Source organism: Tachysurus vachellii, chromosome 25, assembly GCF_030014155.1.
Source record: "Tachysurus vachellii isolate PV-2020 chromosome 25, HZAU_Pvac_v1, whole genome shotgun sequence".
NCBI lineage: Eukaryota > Metazoa > Chordata > Actinopteri > Siluriformes > Bagridae > Tachysurus > Tachysurus vachellii.
Window position 1 is genome coordinate 13,909,258 of NC_083484.1, and position 19,166 is coordinate 13,928,423.

The 19,166-nt window shown below is 39.3% G+C and overlaps 1 protein-coding gene across 1 annotated transcript in view; it reads right to left on the reverse strand.

The window, feature by feature from the left end:
• Window positions 1-1,712: 1,712 nt before the first annotated feature.
• iglon5 (IgLON family member 5) overlaps window positions 1,713-19,166 on the reverse strand; it is a 153,744-nt gene continuing 136,290 nt past the window's right edge. The window contains exons 5-8 of the mRNA XM_060861770.1: window positions 14,320-14,451; window positions 12,004-12,124; window positions 10,225-10,376; window positions 1,713-8,777 (exon numbers count right to left, since the gene is read on the reverse strand). Coding sequence (XP_060717753.1) covers window positions 8,677-8,777; window positions 10,225-10,376; window positions 12,004-12,124; window positions 14,320-14,451 — 506 coding nt within the window. The 3' untranslated portion in view covers window positions 1,713-8,676. The remainder of the gene's footprint in view (window positions 8,778-10,224; window positions 10,377-12,003; window positions 12,125-14,319; window positions 14,452-19,166) is intronic.

A 19,166-nucleotide genomic window follows, 5' to 3' on the forward strand; every position in this document is an offset into this window, starting at 1 on the left:
GTGTGTGTGGAGTTTGCATGTTCTCCTCCCCCGGTCCAAAGACATGCATGGTAGGTTGATTGGCATCTCTGGAAAATTGTCTGTAGTGTGTGAGTGAATGAGAGTGTGTGTGTGTGCCCTGTGATGGGTTGGCACTCCGTCCAGGGTGTATCCTGCCTTGATGCCCGATGACGCCTGAGATGCACAGGCTCCCCGTGACCCGAGGTAGTTCGGATAAGCGGTAGAAAATGAATGAATGAATGAATGAAGTTCAGATGTGTCTTACTAACCAAAAGTCACAGTTTGCAAGGTCAATTTTGAGCATTACTGGACACTTTGATGTCAGGAAACTATTTGGCATGTGGAAGGAAGGCTGACTTACTCTAATATCCATTAGTCATGGGGACAGTGGCAGCTCACCGGTTGGGTTTCTGTGTGAGTAAAGTCACACAGAAAGGGTTTAGTAGTGTGAGAAAACCTGTGAACAACCTTGATAATAATATAATAGCTAGGAATGGAATGTTGGCATCTATTGTCTGTTTGGAATTCTGTGGAGCTTCCTCTGGGTTCCTCTCACTTCTCCTGGTAGGTACAGTAGATGGGCTACATTAAATTTTCCCAAGGTGTGAACGAATAAATTGGGTCTCTGTCATGGACTGGAATTTCATCAATGATGTACTATGTACCTAACGCTTCTTTGATAGGCTTGATCTACCTCATCCCTGACCAGGATGAATAGGTTCCTGAAGATGAAGTAATGAATATTGGATTAATGGTTGGGTTGGATGGATTCTCAGAAACACGAAGCATACTTGAATCTTTAAAAAAAGAAAAAAGTCTGCTTGAAAGTATGCAGATTAAGAGGGGAGGCGCCTAGAGGCGCCAGGGTATATATTGAGGGGAAATTTCACTGGAAAGTTCAGTTCTTTTTCGTGGGGAGAGTAGTTCTTTTTGGACGGCTAAGCCATCTTTTGATGCTGCAGCTTGTTTATTCTTTTGATTTTTAGAAATTTTTGGTTACCTGTGAATGCTCTTTTGGGTTTTTCATTTGTTTTTTTTGACTTAGGGATTTTTGTTTTCCTTGAGCTCAATGGAATGGATGACTGACTGACTGCAATAAAGAAGTTTTTGCTCATTCTCATCCAGGTCCGAGGAGTTTTCTCACTATTCCAGCATTATTAATTGTAGTATAATTATAAGATTTGGTTAAAGTAAATGATAAAACAACTATAGCTACAAGTATAAATCACCAATCATTGTGATATGTCAGCTTGGAGGCGGGCTCTAAGTTCCGACAGAAGCCTTTGACTGGAAGATTTGTCCTACTTGTATGTGTATTTTTCCTCACCAAAGAATCCTAAGAGTTCTTGAAACTCAATTTGTTTTTAAATCCTAGACATTTTACTAACTAAGAATACATTCAACTCCAGGTGTGTATTCAATCTTTTAAATGAATAATTTTTTTCATGGCCATTACATTACATTGTTGAGTCATGAAGGTTAGTTTGCACTTGATCTGAATGTCCACACACAGTCCTTGCCAATATCTGTATTCATATCACTCTGCGTACGTGATGAACAAAACGATGCGCTTTGACAAAATTGCAAAATTGTCGCCAAACATCTGTGAAATCTTTTCTGAAGAAACAGCTTCTTGCTCAAGCGGTGTTCTTCCTGTGTATGACTAACCACGACACACGAGCGTGAAGGAAAACGACAAGACAAGCATCAGATTATGTTAAAAACAAAATTCAGTTTTATTTTTCTCCCCTTCTTAATCCCTTCACTTTATTCTCTCCTTTATGGACTTTGAAAAACAAAAACAAAAAAAAAATACCAAACAAAACAAAACCCAGACACAATAAAAATGACAAAACCAGACAAAATTCTGAAACATGACTTGGAACACAGCACAAGATTTGTCGAAGGTGGAAGACAATGCTCTGGATTTTCCATCTTTTTGTTGATGATGTATAGAAAACAATGAACTGTGTTGAGAACTGGAATGTGAAGTAGGTCATGATCAATCAAGGTCAGAGAACACACACTCTCACATGCGTGTTAACACACACACACACACATCCAAACACACACAATAAAACGACAGAAACATCAGAATGGAGAGCCGGAGGTGCACACGGCATTTCATCTCGTTTCCATAGGAGAGGAAGAGGACGAGGAGTGGAGGAGAATAAGCAGAGGCAAAGGGCACAAAGAGACGGAGATGGGCTTGACTCACTGACCGACCCGGTCCCTGTTAACCTGTGAACGTCTGACATTACATCAAGCGCTTTCAATCCCAACACTACCGAGAGTGCTATACTGCAGCCTGTGTTCACCCATTTGACTGACAGAAATTTCAGCTTGCAGTGGGTGAGCGACACACTCCGCTGACATTCAGAGTGATGGGCTTGTTTGTGCACAGTGGCGTTGCTTCTTACACCTCCTTTTTTTTCGTTTGCAGGGAAACGCACTGCCTCGGCTAAGTCTCATTTAATACACCTACTGAATTATGCTCAGATAATTAGTGGAGTGTTATCGATACAGCTGCATGTGACTGACAGGCGGCACCTGTTGCGTAAAAACCTTATGCACACAAAGGCTCGATAATTAGCAGGTTAATTAAACATTAAATGGAGTTTAAAAAGAACTCAAATTTACGCATTTATATCCACGCCCCATTGCATCCGAGATGTGTTTGATGTTTCTTTCTTTGCTTTGTGCAGCTATGAATCTTTACAATTGTAATTCTCTCATCCAAAAACCTTTTCAAAAACAGACGCTAAGATTTTCATAGACGCACTTTTATTTATTTATTGATTCATTTATTTTTTAGAACAAGTTTGTCAAGTAGCAGAAATACCGTAGCTTTTGTAAAAGCTTCCTTTTCATGTCCTAAATGCCATCTTTTCAAATTTGTTTTGATTTCTATTTATTCCTGATTCACCCCCTGCCCTTTCCTAGGTTTGTTATCCTTTGTTGTGTTAATCCTTGATTACTATGAATACCCTGTGTCAATTTGGCATTGCGAAGTCTTTTCATGCATTAACTTTGCTCTGTCAATGTCCATATAATGTTTCAGGGTTTGGGAAAAAATGAAAGTTTTGTTTATTCTTTAATAGTTTACAAGCAATTGATTTTTAACGCTTAATCGTTCAGGTTCCTGCTGAAAATCAAAACACAACAAAGTGGCTAACGCAACATCTGACTAAATGCTGTTTTGAAATATATTTTGAGTGGAGAATAAAAACACACACACTCCATCTTCTACAACTTTAAATTTTTTTTTTTTTTTTTTTTTTTTTTTTTTTAACAATCCATCTTTACGAATCACTAATCAGACCAGACAGAAAAAAGTGAATGGACAAATCTATCAAACCATTTCCGTCATTTCAAACATTTTCTTTTCTTGATGAACAGTCTTCTACGGAGTTATTTACATAAATGCATGTGATTGGCTGCAACAATTCACATCAGCAATTGTTTCTCACTAAACCGCAGTCAATACACTGATTGGCTCTGCTACACTATTTCTGAATTCTTAGTTTGAGCTGGACATTTTTTGCCAGTAGATGAAGCCTGGTGTAGGTTAGAGTCTTATAATCTCCTGTGTCTTAACCAACCTGTCTGTCTGTCTGTCTGTCTATCTATCTATCTATCTATCTATCTATCTATCTATCTATCTATCTATCTAGCTTAACTATAACTGATCCATACTGTACATCCCTCCATGTATCTTTCCATCAATTCCATTGTTCTAATTCTTAAATTATTCTTTCCTTGTTTATCTATCTATCTATCTATCTATCTATCTATCTATCTATCTATCTATCTATCTATCTATCTGTCTGTCTGTCTGTCTGTCTGTCTGTCTGTCTGTCTGTCTGTCTGTCTGTCCGTGTATCTGCCCATCAATTCTATAGTTCTGTTTATCAAATGATTCTTTCCTTGTTTATTTATTTTTTTTTAATCTTTCCCTTTCTCTTTATTCCATCAGCATCATCTGCCCGTGACAACAAATAATCTTATCTCTGAAAAGAAACGAAGTTATGCTATTTCTTAAAATCAACAGCCACAACAACAACAAAAGCCCGCTGATGCTTTTTTCACGTCTTGTCCAATTCTAGCTCACAGAGATCTCATCTTTACTTTAAGATACATGGTATCCATAGGCGCCGACACTTCTCACAACATTTCCGTTTAAGCCTTATTTAATTTTTTTACTTAAACCGGTAAAACACATCATTCTCTATCGTGTCCTCTGAAGAATTACAATAGAAGCATTAGAAATGCATCAGAAAATTAAATGATATATTATTGGGTCGGTCTATCTATCTATCTATCTATCTATCTATCTATCTATCTATCTATCTATCTATCTTTTTTTTTTTTATGTTTTGGTCTAAATCATATAAATCAATGAATCCACTTGTCCACAGTAAAGCATCAGGTCGTGAGTTCAAATCCTGTTACTGTCAATAAGGCCCCAATGACACCCTTAAGCAATACTCGTAACCTTCAGCCTCTCAGATCTGTACTTTAATTGAATTCTATCTCACTTCGAAGCCTCAGAAATCAATTTGTCTTGCTCGGAGCAAATCTTTTTAACATATTTTAACATTTTCGTAACATTGTTCGAATCGATTCCAACCCTGATGTAATCTCCCTAACATCAGAACAAAAAAAAACCCCCAGTGGTTCATTCCTTTTGTTTAGAGGCTGTATGTAGGTCCAGTATAATAAATTGTTGCTGTTGTTTATTGTAATGATGTTATCAGCTCATTATAGATTCCAGTGAATGATTTCATACTAGAATAGCTAATGATGGTTACATTTTTGTTTTTGCTCCCAGTTAATTACGGTTCGTTCCCACTTTTGGGGGAAAAAATGGATGAAAACGGAAAATAATGACATCAGAGTTATTCAAATTACCTTTAAAGTTAAAAAAAAAGAAATGCAAACTTCTCCAAGGTCTTGCAGCTGATGTCCAAGTGCTTTCTGAATGGACATATGATCAGGTATCTTGTGATTGGACGTGTGTAAGATAAGGTAACTCCTGATTGGATGCCTGTTAGATAAGGTAACTCCTGATTGGATGCCTCTTAGATAAGGTAACTCCGGATTGGACACCTATATGATAAGGTAATTTCTTAGTGGACGCCTATAAGATAAGATAACTCCTGATTGGACGCCTATAAGATAAGGTTACTCCTGATTGGAGACCTGTAACATAAGGTAACTGATTGGATGTCTGGAAGCTCAAGGACCTCCTGATTGGCTGCTTATAAGCTAAAGTAGTGCTTAATTGGTCTCTTGTATTCTCAGGGGCTTCTTCAATGGAAACACATAATCTGCCTCATCATTGGATATCTAAAAGCTCAGGTGTCTCCTGATTAGACATGTATAAGCTAAAGATGCACTTGATTGGGCATTTGTAATCGTAGGTGCCACCTGATTGGCCACGTGTAAATCCAGGCTTACATGCCACCTGATTGGATGCCTAAAAGCTCCCTGATTGGATATCTTCTGAGCAACCATGTGGCGAAAAAAAATAATTGCAGCATTTGTGGAGCAATTAGAGGCCTCTTACTAACACATGTACTATCCATCAGTCTCAGTGGACACTAGTAGGACATTAGCATTGAAGCACATTTTAAATGTGTGGACACAAGCAGCAGAGTGTAGCGGCAGGAAAGATCAATACACACAATCTGCCTTTATAAAAAATGGATCCTCAAGCTGATTTGTAGCTGCTGTCTTCCAGTTAATCGCATGCGTACAGAGAGAGTTCAGTGTCCGGTCAGCGGCAGCCCATCTCACCCTTCCTGCCTCTCATGCCTCTCTTCACGCCCCAGACCAGACCTCCAGGTTACCCACAATCACTCATCTCTACAGGGGAGCTCAAATCAAATCACACTTCAATCTTCTGTATTTTAAAGCCAACCTTTCCCACACACACTCTTTTCATATTCATACTTTTTTTTCTTAAAAGGAAAATCCACCCATAACAAACATTGACATGCTTTTTTTTTTTTTTTATAACCCACATTGAGAAACATGACATACTTGTTATCTATTTTTTTTTTTTTTTTTTTTTTTGTTTACTTATTGTTCAGGAGAAAACATGAGCACAGATATTTTCGCCATGGATCATTGAGCTTTACACGGGCGGCGCAGTCGTGAACAATAAAAGAGGGACAAAGACAGACAGATACAGAGAAAAAATAGCACTGGGACCGGTTTGTGCTTTAAATTGAACCCAAATTAGAAAATTTAGGATGGGATCTCAAAACATGCAAGAGTGTGTCGCAATTGTGGCTATACAGTACAGATTTGTACACCATAGATAGATAGAAAGAGAGAGAGAGTGAGAGAGAGAGAGAGAGAGAGAGAGAGAGAGAGAGATATGGAAGAGGTATGGAGATGCATATAAGCCTGGTCAACCTTTAAACACCGCTGTCCGAGCTCCTTCCATCACACACATGAGATTAAATTTATCACACAACACTTTCAGGATTAGATTAGCATGGCACTCCGGTCAACATTTAACAGATTACGCCAATTAGATATTTCTTTACATGTATGTTTTAGTTTGGTTATTGCTGATTTTGACAAAATTAGCTATGGGGACACAACGATGTCAAAACATGCTATATACAGCACTTACGTGACTGAATGATCCTGCTCATAACCTTGCCTTTTATTTTGTCCATGAATGTAAGAGATTGCATACGGCATACGCGTGCGGAAACTAGAACTCGGTAAGCCATGCGCCGCCGAGCACATGGTCGAAGTGTCTTCGCTACGTGCCTTTAAGTGGCGGTTAATTAGTCACCACCGAGACACTGTCGTCCTTGAAGAGGGTCCCTGTCAGCGCCTGGATTGAGCTTGATTTATGAGCTCTGCTCCTCAGCAGATGGAGGGATGAGGAGAAGAGCGACGGCACCCTCGCTTAGCGATCCGCTCGCTAATTACGTCTCTATTTCCCACTAATTTGGCTCCCTCTCGAAAACGGCTGGAGGAAGGAAAGAAATGAACGAACGAACGAACGAACGAATGAAGAGGGTGAGCACACAGGATTTTTGAGATATGCCTAGAGTTTTTTGGTTGTCACGTCAAGATGGCTGACAAATGTTACAGCAAAAACGATGGGACAGCATACAAGTTAGCATACATTCGATACAGTACAGAGCCTTTAAAAAGAAACGTTTGGATACATACACGGTACAAATTATATTACATTTCATTTCATTGATTGCTCCCTTTGTGAGTGCAGCAAAACGCTACGTTTTGTCATAACTCTTATCTTTTTAAACAACTCTAGCATCGTGGCATGCTAGCATAACAAAGGGGGGCTAATTTATAGCAGAGTTTTGCTGCGCTCAGGCTCATCATTTTTTTTGTTTGTTTGTTTTGTTTTTAAAAAGCTTTTCATGGCAAAATAGAGCACAACACTTTGAAAAAAAAACTTATTATTATTATTATTATTATTATTATTAGGATTTTTTTCAGAGCAAAGTACAAAATATTTTCGCACACATGGCTCTGGGATTATTTTTTTTCTCACGTTATTATGATCATATCAATTTCAAATACTTATTATCATCATCATGATCATCATCATTATTAACACCAAAAAAAAAAAAAAAAGCAATTAGCATTTAACCTTGCAGAATAAATGTACACAGTGCGGGGGCTATAGAGAGGGACGAGGGGTGAGGACTCGGATGGACGGCACAACAGGAACAGCTCTAACCAGTACATGCTATCAACAAGCGACAAGGAGGAGTGATCGACGGTTTCAGGGGTGGGGGATTGGTGAGGGGGCAGGAGACACCAGAAACATAACCTCCAAGCCAAAAAAGCCTGAAACAGAGAGGCTGATGGGAAATGTATTCGTATAGAATTGAGTATGGACTTATGGTGTGGCCTCTACTGCATTTATATTTACACTGAGGGTGAATGTAATGTGAGGGAATGTGGTGATGTAGTAACGTGATGAGACTGAGCAAGGACTGGAAGGCCAGACAGGGATCACATGCTTTTCCCTGGGTCAAAACCTTCAGCTAATGCAAAAAAGTGGGGCGGAGCAAATCCGTTTTCTCCTCCCCCCATGCTAATGTTGACCCTTGATGAAATTTGACATCATTCACAGAAAAAAAATCTGTTGCTCTGATCTGATCCGAGAGAGCGAAGGCCACTGAGGCGTGGCCTGCTGGTGAACAGCCACAGCTTGTTTACAGGGTCACCTGACCATCATCATCATCTTATATATCACATTTCTCATAAACACCATTAATGTGACAGCATTCACAAATATACAACCATGATCCAGCACGTGCACACATGAGACAAAGACGCGCTCCGCTCAGCACCTTCACGCTTTAGCATTTTTTTTTTTTCCTTTTTCTATTATTATTATTCTATATATTTTTTTTAACAATCATCACCACAACAGCTATGAACATCGAAAAGGTGACCTTCGCTTGAGAAGTGGGAGAGGCAGTGGCCAGTGGTCGCCAAAGAAGGGTGGGAATGAGATGAGTAAGGAAAGGCAGGCAAGGGAAGGGGAAGGAGGGGAAGGTGATGATTATATCAATAGGATGCAAGAGATGGCTCCTGGGTTAATGCATAATTTTTTTTTATTCACAGTGATGGGTTCGTCATTTAAAGACTCCTTTCCGAGGTGGCGGCGTATTAGACCTTCAGCAGGACGGACATGGTGAGGCTGAGCCAGAAGACGAGTCCTGATATACGGGTGTTTAGCGATGCGTTTCCACCGTACACTGCCCCCGGCCCTGAAAAGACAGGAAGTGACATTGCAAAAAAACATGACATGAGCTAGAAACGATGAAGGGATATTAACCATGTATTTGGAACATATTTACGCTCAGTTTTACTTACACAAATGTACTGGTTATTGGTTTGTCCAAACAACATTTTAAAAAAGTCAAGATTTTTACTTGAAGGTTTAAAAAAAATGTACAAAAGTCTGGAAAATAGCTGCACTGCTAGCTAGAATGTTCTGCAGGAACTCAAGATAACATTGTTTAAATGGTTAGCTTTTATACATTTTGTTGATTAATAAAAATCATATTTCTGTTGAACTGATAAAAAAAGACAGAAAAAGGGTCAAAAAAACTAGCAAAAAAAAAATGCTAGTTTTCAGTTGCCATGCTAGCACAATGACTAGCAAACTAGCATTCCTACAGTATCTAGTTAGCTGTTTGCATAATGACAATGTTTTTGTGTTAGAAACAGTTTCCATCAACAAGAACTATATAATTATGTATTCAGTTTTTCAAAAAAAAAGCTACTGTGGCTAGCTAATGTGGCTAATTTTGTGTCTAACTTCCATTTATTTTGAGACAGAAAAACCAACCCAAACTATCTAATTCCATCTCCTCTCCATCGTGTGCTTGTTGAACTTGACTACTCATAATCTTTTCTGGCATGAGAAGATTTATTTTTTTTCCATTTCTTTAAAGTAGTGTCTCTTATTTCTTTAAATATGAAGGACGTAAAGACGAGGAGCTAAAAAGCAGAGCCGAGGGCGGAAGCGACGGCACGAATCAGCCGAAAGATGTATGAGAATGACAGCGAGTGACTCACTGAGGTGAAACTCGTGCAGATAATAGGAGAGGGGGTGGGGGTGGGGGGTGTATATGGGGAGGGAGAGAGGAAAGAGACGGGGCGAGAGATGGAGGACTCACTTACAATGGTAATGTGCAGTAGTGTGGCAGGAGCGAAGGAGGGAGCGAGGGAAATCACTCACTGGGGGCGGTAATGCGAGAAAAGGAAGGCGAGAGAGAAGGATGGAGGGAGAGAAATCATGGCTTTGTGGCAGAGCAGGAAAGAACGGAGCGAAAATGGGAGGACGATAAACGACAGAGAGCATAACGGCCCTGCAAATGGAGGGATCGGGAGAAATAAACGGGTAAAAGAATGGCAAGACAAGAAAAAAAACGAGGGCTCGAAAGTATCCGGGGACAGCAAGAGACAGCATTTTAGTTTTTTTCTTTTTTTTTGTAATGCAAAAAACGTCTAGAAGTGATATTAAAGCCATCGTCTTTGTGTGAACACAATCCTTAGTGAGCACAGGAAGAGCACTCAGAACACAATCGCATACGTGCATGTTGTTTTCCCCAAGGGTGTTTACGTACTCTTGACACTTCTCCTTTGTGGATTTAGAAATTCCTAAGTATTTGCTAGCAAGAAGCTTCACAATCGTCTGTGTGTACTCACGGAACAGAAGCATGCTGGCGTTGGAGGCCCCTAAGCGGTTGGAGGCGAAGCAGGTGTAGTTGCCAAAGTGTTTCTCGGTGACGTTGGTAAAAAGCAGCAGGGAACGCGTCTTCTCGTTTTTAATCCTCAGCGTGTTGTCGCTCTCCATCAGTCTGCCGGATAACAAAGTAAAAAAACAATCAAGAGTTTTCACAAAACACAAAATCCAACACTTTTTAGTCTCACTAGTTTTCTAGACTAGCAGCCCCAAGCCTTCTCTGCACCACAGCCTGGTTTTGGTTTCAAGCTAATTTTTCCACAGACTGGCACTTAATATACAGTATGTCATTTAATTTCTATATCTATAATGTAAATGTCATTAATACATTGTATATTTTGCACTTTTTTCAATGGCCTCGTTGGATAGCCATATCGGTCACCACATATACACATGAATCCGTAATTTAATAAGGTATGCTGTCTTATGATTGGGTTTTTTAACACCTTTTGAAGGAAGCTGTCCAGAAACATTAGATCTTTTACTTATTAATGAATGAGACAAGTCCGGGAAAGAGGAAGTGATCGTTTTTCAAAATAAAACACCTTGCAGACTGTAATAGTCACTCACTCACTCACTCATTTTCTACCGCTTATCCGAACTACCTCAGGTCACGGGGATCCTGTGCCTATCTCAGGCGTCATCGGGCATCAAGGCAGGATACACCCTGGACGGAGTGCCAACCCATCGCAGGGCACACACACACACTCTCATTCACTCACACAATCACACACTACGGACAATTTTCCAGAGATGCCAATCAACCTACCATGCATGTCTTTGGACCGGTGGAGGAAACCGGAGTACCCGGAGGAAACCCCCGAGGCACAGGGAGAACATGCAAACTCCACACACACAAGGCGGAGGTGGGAATCGAACCCCCAACCCTGGAGGTGTGAGGAGAATGTGCTAACCACTAAGCCACCGTGCCACTCCCCTGTGATAGTCAATGAAATGGAAATAAAATAATAATGAAATTACAAACCACAACCCGATATTGGTCTTTGGCCCAGTGGTTGGGGAACCCAGTCCTAGACACATGTTAAAGTTCAGAAGCTAAAAGTAAGAGTTAATAAATTACAGTATGATATTTTTGCACTTCTTTGTATTATGTTGATCAGATCCGCTTTGCGTCCTATTTGAGGCAACACTTTCTACTCCTGTTGAATATTTCGTGGATATCAGACCATAGATATAAAACGAATCTAAAAGCGTAGCATTCATGGTGTCTTGAATTTAGGGTTTGTGGAATAGCAAAGGTTCAGCATGACTGGCACCATACAGTATGTGAAAGAAATCTTGTGGAGAAAACCATAATAATTCCTTCACTTGTTCAATTTTATAGGTGGCACAGCAGAGCCGCTTTGACAGCTGGTGGAAAAAAAACAAAACCAAAAAAATAAAAAAAATAAAAAAAATAAAATATAGAAACCTTGCACACCTACAAGTGATAAGAAAAGTAATGAAAAATGACTGGTGCTGTAGATCTGAAAGAGAGAGTGTTAGTCACTGTCCCATTCCCTCTGTCTCTTAAACTCCCACATACACACACTAACACACACACACACACACACACACACACAACATTGTGGAGATATAAAATATATAAATAGAGATTTAGAGATACAGTTAAGATAAATCGAATATTTTAAATCACATTACACAATTGTCAAGAGATTCCAGCAGGATTAAAGCGACAACTTAAAACTTTTATGTTTTCCTAGACAGGCAAAGATAGTTACCTCCGGTCATCCCTGTACCACTCGAAGGATGCGGTGGGGACAGCCATAGCCTCGCAGCGCAAGATGGCCGTCTTCCCGACTTGAGCTGGCATATTCTTTACGTCTGTGATCATGGGTGGATCTGGAGGAAGAGCGGATATTTAGTGGAATTGTTCTATAATCTCGAAGAGGTTTTCCAATCTTGTAATCTGATCATGCTAATAAAAAAGAAAAAATAACGAAATTTTGTGGCTACAGTAGGTAGAAGAGTGTTTTTATGATTCCACCCCAGGGCTAATTACGTTGGCTTGCTTCTGTTATTTTTTATCTAATAAAACTAAATCAGCAAGCCTGAGCTGTGCTGTAGAAGATATTACGGATATTATGTTTGACAGCTAATGTAAGAGGCATGTGTTGGCTGTTTTTGTGTGACAATGCAATCCTAATGCAGAGTTGGAAATTAATTGTTAACCTGAAACAAGCAGATTATGCATCGAAGCTATTAGATTTTCCCCATTTTCTTCCCAACTGGGTCACCTACCAGTAATCATACAGGAAGGATGAAGGCTAGCATGTGCTTCCTTTGAATAGAATAGAAGCCTTTATTTTATCACATCTACATTACAGCACAGTGAAATTCTTTCTTCACATATCCCAATTTCGGAGGTTGGGGTCAGAGCACAGGGTACCATGATACAGCACCACTAGAGCAGAGAGGGTTAAGGGCCTTGCTCAAGGGCCCAAAAGTGGCAGCTTTGTCAGTGCTGGGGCTTGAACCCTGATCAACAACCCAGAGTCTTAACCACTTGAGCCACCATTTTCTTAAAACGAGATATTTTTCGAAAGCCAGTGACATATCTTAAAACCTCTATCACTGGATCAGTTAACACACTCACACGAAAACACTCACTAGCCTCTTCTGCATACTGTACATGATCTCACAGACACCCATGAATGGCTGATGTCATTATGATTGACAGGGTGGAGACATTACGCCCTCTTTCCCACCCAGAGACCAAATTTGCTCACTGCGTCTGTCAATGCAATGTTCCAAATTCTTTGCTGGTTTCTTCACTTGATGTTTCGTCTCTCAAGACCCTCTCCAAAGAAAAGCCAAAAAAGATGTACGAGAAGAAGATCGTTTCCGTCAATCTCTACAGTTTGTATGATTAAACCTAACATGCTCCACATGGTCCATAGATTTCTCAATGCTGCAGATCACCCCAGCGCTTCACTACTTTTATTCAAATTCTGTCAATTGTTACACAGACAAACCGAGATCGTGGTCTTACAGGTGATAGGAACTATTTTTTACGAGGCACGATAATTTACTTTACAGTATGTTCGGTGTGAGTAAAACCACTCCTCTCAGAATACTAAAGGTTTTCATAGTCTGCATTAATGCACATCATTACCTTATTATACTTTTGGCTTATACTGCATTAGTTGATGCTTTTATTCTAGTTAATTGGATTTTCAGACATGCATAAGAAGAGACTGAGCCACACACTAGAGCTTTTACTTGACTGGTGGGCTGGATGATGAATTGATGATTTGATCACGCTGGGAAAGACCTAGAACTGATGATAGACCAACCTTCTGACTGGTGGGATCCATTGCTATTTCAGTGAGTTAAAGATTTTTAATTTTTTTGCTCGATCTGATGTTGGTCAAAAAATGGAGTTTGCTCCTGTTTTGTTGTGTCCCTGTTTACCATTGAATGTCTTGTCCTTGAATGTTATGTCATGTCCTTCTCCACCATGGTGGGTAATATGAAGCTCCTGAGAAAGTAGACACTTACAGTAGGGCTTTGTAGTTTAAGTATTTCTGTTTTTACCTAGCTTACTAGGGGCAAATATTTCATAGAAAATGTCCTAAAAAAGGTTATATTTTTTCACATAAACATTCAAATAAATGATATCAAACCCATTTCTGCTCTCTGAGATGCCTCAGGTGCTTGTTTATAAAGATCTAAAATCTGAAGGCATTATCTTCAACCACTAAAAATTCTTTGTAAGGTTATCCGACAAAGGGAAAAACACAAGTATTACACTGAAAGCCAACAGATTTTATATCAGAGTTGCAGTGATCAAATAATTCATTTGTTTTTACTAAGTAAAGATGTGTGATAAAATGATTTTAAAAAACAGAACAGCATAAAGAACAGTTTATTGAGTGCCATATGTAGGCTAAATATTATTTTTAGCATTAATGTTGTCATGAGTACTGTATGTGATGTGAAAGTTAAAAAGGACATAACGCAGTGAAAAACTGTTTTCTATTTATTTTTCCCAATAATTTGTGTGTGTGTATGTGTGTTTGTGATACTATACTTACAATTCACTGTGACTTTAACGCGGCGTGTATCCGGTGGAGCCACACCGTTGTTTGTGATGCACACAAACTCTTCAGCTTGATGTCGTTTGATCTCCGTGATGTCCAGAAACTCTCCCTCGTACGTGCGTCCAGCTGCAAGCCGACACAAAAACGACAAAGGGTCAAATGTCACATTCGTGCCAGCCAGTAGGACGCTAAAGGAACAGCTGAGCCTAATGTGTTCCTGTTGCTAATAATGAATTAGCACACTCCCAGTGAGATCGTGCTAATTAGCGGCTGCTGACTCTCAATCACTGTTAGCATGTTTGATCAAATGGGTTTATTTAAACTCAATAGGCTTAATTGATGGTTTATTTAGCTGCGTGATCGAAATGTTTGGACTGTGGCCGGCGTGAAACATTGCCAAAATGAATAATGTTCAGTAGATGTAGTGTCATTTAGCTCAGAAATGAGCTACAGCACTTCGCTAACGAGGCTGGATTGTGAGTTTGACGTTTATTACAAGAATTTGACAGAGTGGATAGATATGAAAGGGCACAGCAAGAGAGTGAAGCAGCAGGCTAGTGGTGCTGTAGATTATTTCTCTTAAGTAGTATTGGGATTTTTTTAATTCAAAGTGGGATCGGGGAAAGTTCTAGCAAAAAAATAGTTAGTCTCATGGGGACATCTTGTTTGATTGTTTGAGTGATTGAGTGAATTTGGAGAATTGTGATTTAAGGTTATAAGTAAATCTTAAAGTTTTAAACTTATGCTAATTTGGCACAGCGAGGCAAGACGATCTCCTCTTTCTTTGTTTAAGAAGCATTTTTGTGCAACAAATTCCTTTATCTGCTAAATAATCTCAAGATGCCCCAGGGAGTTACTTTTTCCAAGAATGGCTGCTCTGATTAAAATTTGTTACATGCTAATTAACCATGCCTTATGCTACGCTAAAGTCAGTATTCTTAGACTGCTGAAATGTTCTAAATCCTGCTTGTGTATGACCTCTATGTGACCTCCGTATTGCTTTTTTGGACGTTTTTCCCCCTTTCCTATTTTCCTTATATGGTCAATATTTCCTGTTCTTGTTACCTGTTGCCATGATGGGTAATCACTACGATTTGTTGTTGCTTGTTAAACCATGCAGAAGCAGAACAACAATGCAAAAAATGATATTTTGTCTTGGACCAGCTTTTTAAATGAACTTTAAAGAACTGCTTCAAGCAATCATTCGGATCCAAGCGCTATCTTTCTGAATGTCGGAACACTATCAATTTAACTAACTTCCTATGTAGACTCTCCAGTTCAATACACTTGATGAGTTTGAGTATTTTGAAGATTTAATTCAAGGCCAAGTTTCCCAATAGACTCAGGTTATGTGTTTAATATAAAGTTCACGTTACCAGTTGGCAATAATTTAGGAAACTCAGTCATGAGGTAAGTTTCCTCACTTTGACTCTCAATACTTGCTGTTTTAGTTCTTAAAACCAGATAGATTTGAATATGTCCCTCACACACTCTCATATTCGACCTACAGCATGCCACATTTCCAGCATTTGGCAGACACCCTAATTCAGAGCAACTAATGTTATTCAACGGAGGGTTAAGGACCTTGCTTAGGGGCCCATCTGTGGAGGACCTAGAATTCAAGCTCACGACACTCTGCTCAGTGGCCCGACACCTCAACCACTAATCTACCATATCCAGCTGGTATAACTCATTTGAATTCTACTTGTAGCTGCTTGTCATTTGTCATAAACAAATGGAGTTTTTAACATTTCATAAGAACAATATTAAGCACTGTCCTGGTGTTGTGTGACACCAACACAGGACAGTCCCCCTCCCTGCCAGCAGAGGTCACTAACTCCAGACTTCTAAGCAATTGTTCACTTTCTTTTTTGCATTATATGAAGCATGGGGGTTCAATTCCACTTCACAAAGTCTTGCCAATCTTTAGTCTTGTGTAAGTATGGAGTTATGATTTCCCTATTTGTGTGTTTTTTTTTTGCTACTGCTTGTTCAGCTTTTCTTCAGATTACCCCATCATTTTGATGATTAGTTCCATTACTCTGATTAATGACTTGTAATTTGGATTGTGTTGTAATAAACTATGTGAACAGAGCCTTTTTCTAAAGTCTAATTTGCTACATCCTATTCACATGTACAAACTGCTTGACCCATCGTTTTGTTGCAGTTTCTAAAGGGAAATTGCATCAGATCGCAATTGGATCTCCATGGGCTCGTGTAACGAAATTCACCAGAGCTAATAAAGCATAAGATTGCCTTTACGATGGTAACAGGACATTAACCAAGGGGAAATTAAGATGGCAAGTCAATAAGGGCCAGTTAAAACATGCTAATGAGGAGCTTTACTAATGTAATATATGAGTAACATGTTTTCCAGAACAGTCTCTGTAGAAAAAACTGATTAAAAACTTGAATTACATTGATGTATTTTTATTTTATGGATGCGCTGAATGTAAAACAAGTTGAAGTATAGTTTAAGTACTGTATAACATGTGATCTAAGATTTATACTGTAGTGATAAATAAACACTAACTTCTCACAGGATTCATCAAAATACAGTACAACTAACAAATTAGCATGAAAATCTTTAACCACAGTACAAATTTTTCAATATAAAGATGTTTACGTCTCGTACTCTTTCTTCTTAAACCCGTTCTTTATGAATTCACGACACAACAGTAAACCTCGTGTCAAATCACACTACGATAATGCTAATTTCACACAAAAAGGGTTTGCGCTCGTGTAAACTAGCTCCGCCTTTATAACTCCACAAATAACTTTCCCCTTATCGGTATGATTATTTCCCCTCCTAAGTTTGCTTATTAGCTAGCATGATACAAGGGAGACGGAAAGCACGCTAATGAGAGAGAGGGAGAAATCTCTCTGAGGGTCTTTTGGTAAAATAGTCTGAGTCATTCAACCGTCTGATTTATAAAGCTATCTGTCTCTGCATGGCGTCCACGCTTTGTTTTTATACTACTGAAAGCTCGAGGTACGCTACGTGTCAGAAGAATAGTGCCATTAACCACCAACTCCACTCAGGATTTGATTTCATTCCCACCTGCCAGTTGACAAGCCCACAGTCCACTGCAGGACAACTAAAGGCTTAATTCATAAAGCCACGCGTGCATTTCCCTGTCACAGATTTGCGTGCCTGTTAATTGAAGATTAAGCCAGCGGATTATTAGCACAGCCACTGAGCTGGAGACGATTATTTTGCTTTTGCTGTTGTTTATCCTGTACGAGCCCTGGCTACAACACTATTCACTTATTCTCTTAAGTTATTAAATATCTCTCTCCTGCCACTTCGTCAACTCTGGCAGTCATTTCAAGCTCGGAGGCGAGAAGGCAGGGGGAAAAAAAAAATGACATCAGATGCATGTTTTTTTTTTTAAAAAGTAGACGACGGCTTTCTTCACGTGAGCACCGATTTGTTATTCCGTCAGTGCTGAGAAGACAGAAGACATGAAGAGAAAAGATGAAAAGTGGAATCCGGCGCCTGTTAAGAAGACAACATTTTCTTCATTTTCTTATGACACGATGCGTTTTTTTTTTGTTTTTTTTTAACCAGACCCAAGTGTCGGGTAAAATGGAATCCAACACTCTAGGACCTCTCTCGACAGATCAGCAATTCTGATTGAAATCAGGAATGAGGTCAAGATAATGGATAGATTTACCTTCTCGAACACAGCACCCAAGTGCCATTTTTGGCTCGTGTCACTTTTTATCATATTTATTGGGTAAATATTTTCTGTTCGGTCTCACCTCAGGAGACATGGCTAGATTGTAAAAGAGACAGATGTGCAACATTTATGGATCAAAGATCTTCCATATCTGTGAAAGCATCTCCAGTGTGTTTGCTATGAAATGCGTGATGGACAGAGCTGATCTTTTGTACGACACACGATTCTTATCTCTGACAAGCGTAGGTCTGTTTGGGCTGATATGTTCTTGTCACACACATGTGTATCTGTTTGTGTGTGTCATATCAGGAGGCTTAGAAGTGTCTTTAGGCTTTTGGGTAATAAAAAGTGTTTCATCGCTTCTTCATGGATGAGATGGTGGAAAGTTGGCGAGGCTAACAGAAGGTAGATTTGATAGCCTGGTAGGAGATTGGGATGATTGACAGACGTCAAGGTGTGCTGTTTTGGCGTCCGTCTCTTATCTCTGCAGTCCGGTTGCTCAGAAATACCAACATGTCCTCAATCTTTTCTTTTTCTTTCCTTCCAGTTCTTTTCACCTTTTCTCCTCCAGAAGGTGAGGCGTGTGTATCAAAACTGCTGAGTATGTCCGTTTACAAGAAGCCTGCAGCAAACTCGGAGACTCCGCAGCGGAAACGCTAAACTAGCTCACCTTAATGCAACCTCGCACCGAGCCACAACAATTAGCCTCGTTTATGAAGAAAGAAAAGTAATCGGGTGCAGTCATGTTCGCCTTTGGTGCTGATTTCCCTTAAGACTAAAAATAGCTAGCTTTTAGCTAAGCACCTATCACTTTTGTGCCATAAAATGAACCTGCATAATGTGGAGTCAGCATAAACAAGACATACGGCTGAGCTTTCTTTCCTTTACGTGTAAGCTGGAAGCATGAATGATAATTAGATGAAAATTGTTAATATGCAAATAAAAATACATAAATAAATAAACAAACAAAAAAAATCACCATTAATGATGTAATGATGTGATGAATTGTTTTCTAATAACGGCATGACCTGAAGCATTATTCCTCATATATCTACAATTTGATTAAATGCTTAAAAAATCTATTGTACTTTGTAATTATATATAGTTTATAATTTAATGTTGAATGTCGTTCTGTAACATTCTGTAGAATTTAATAAG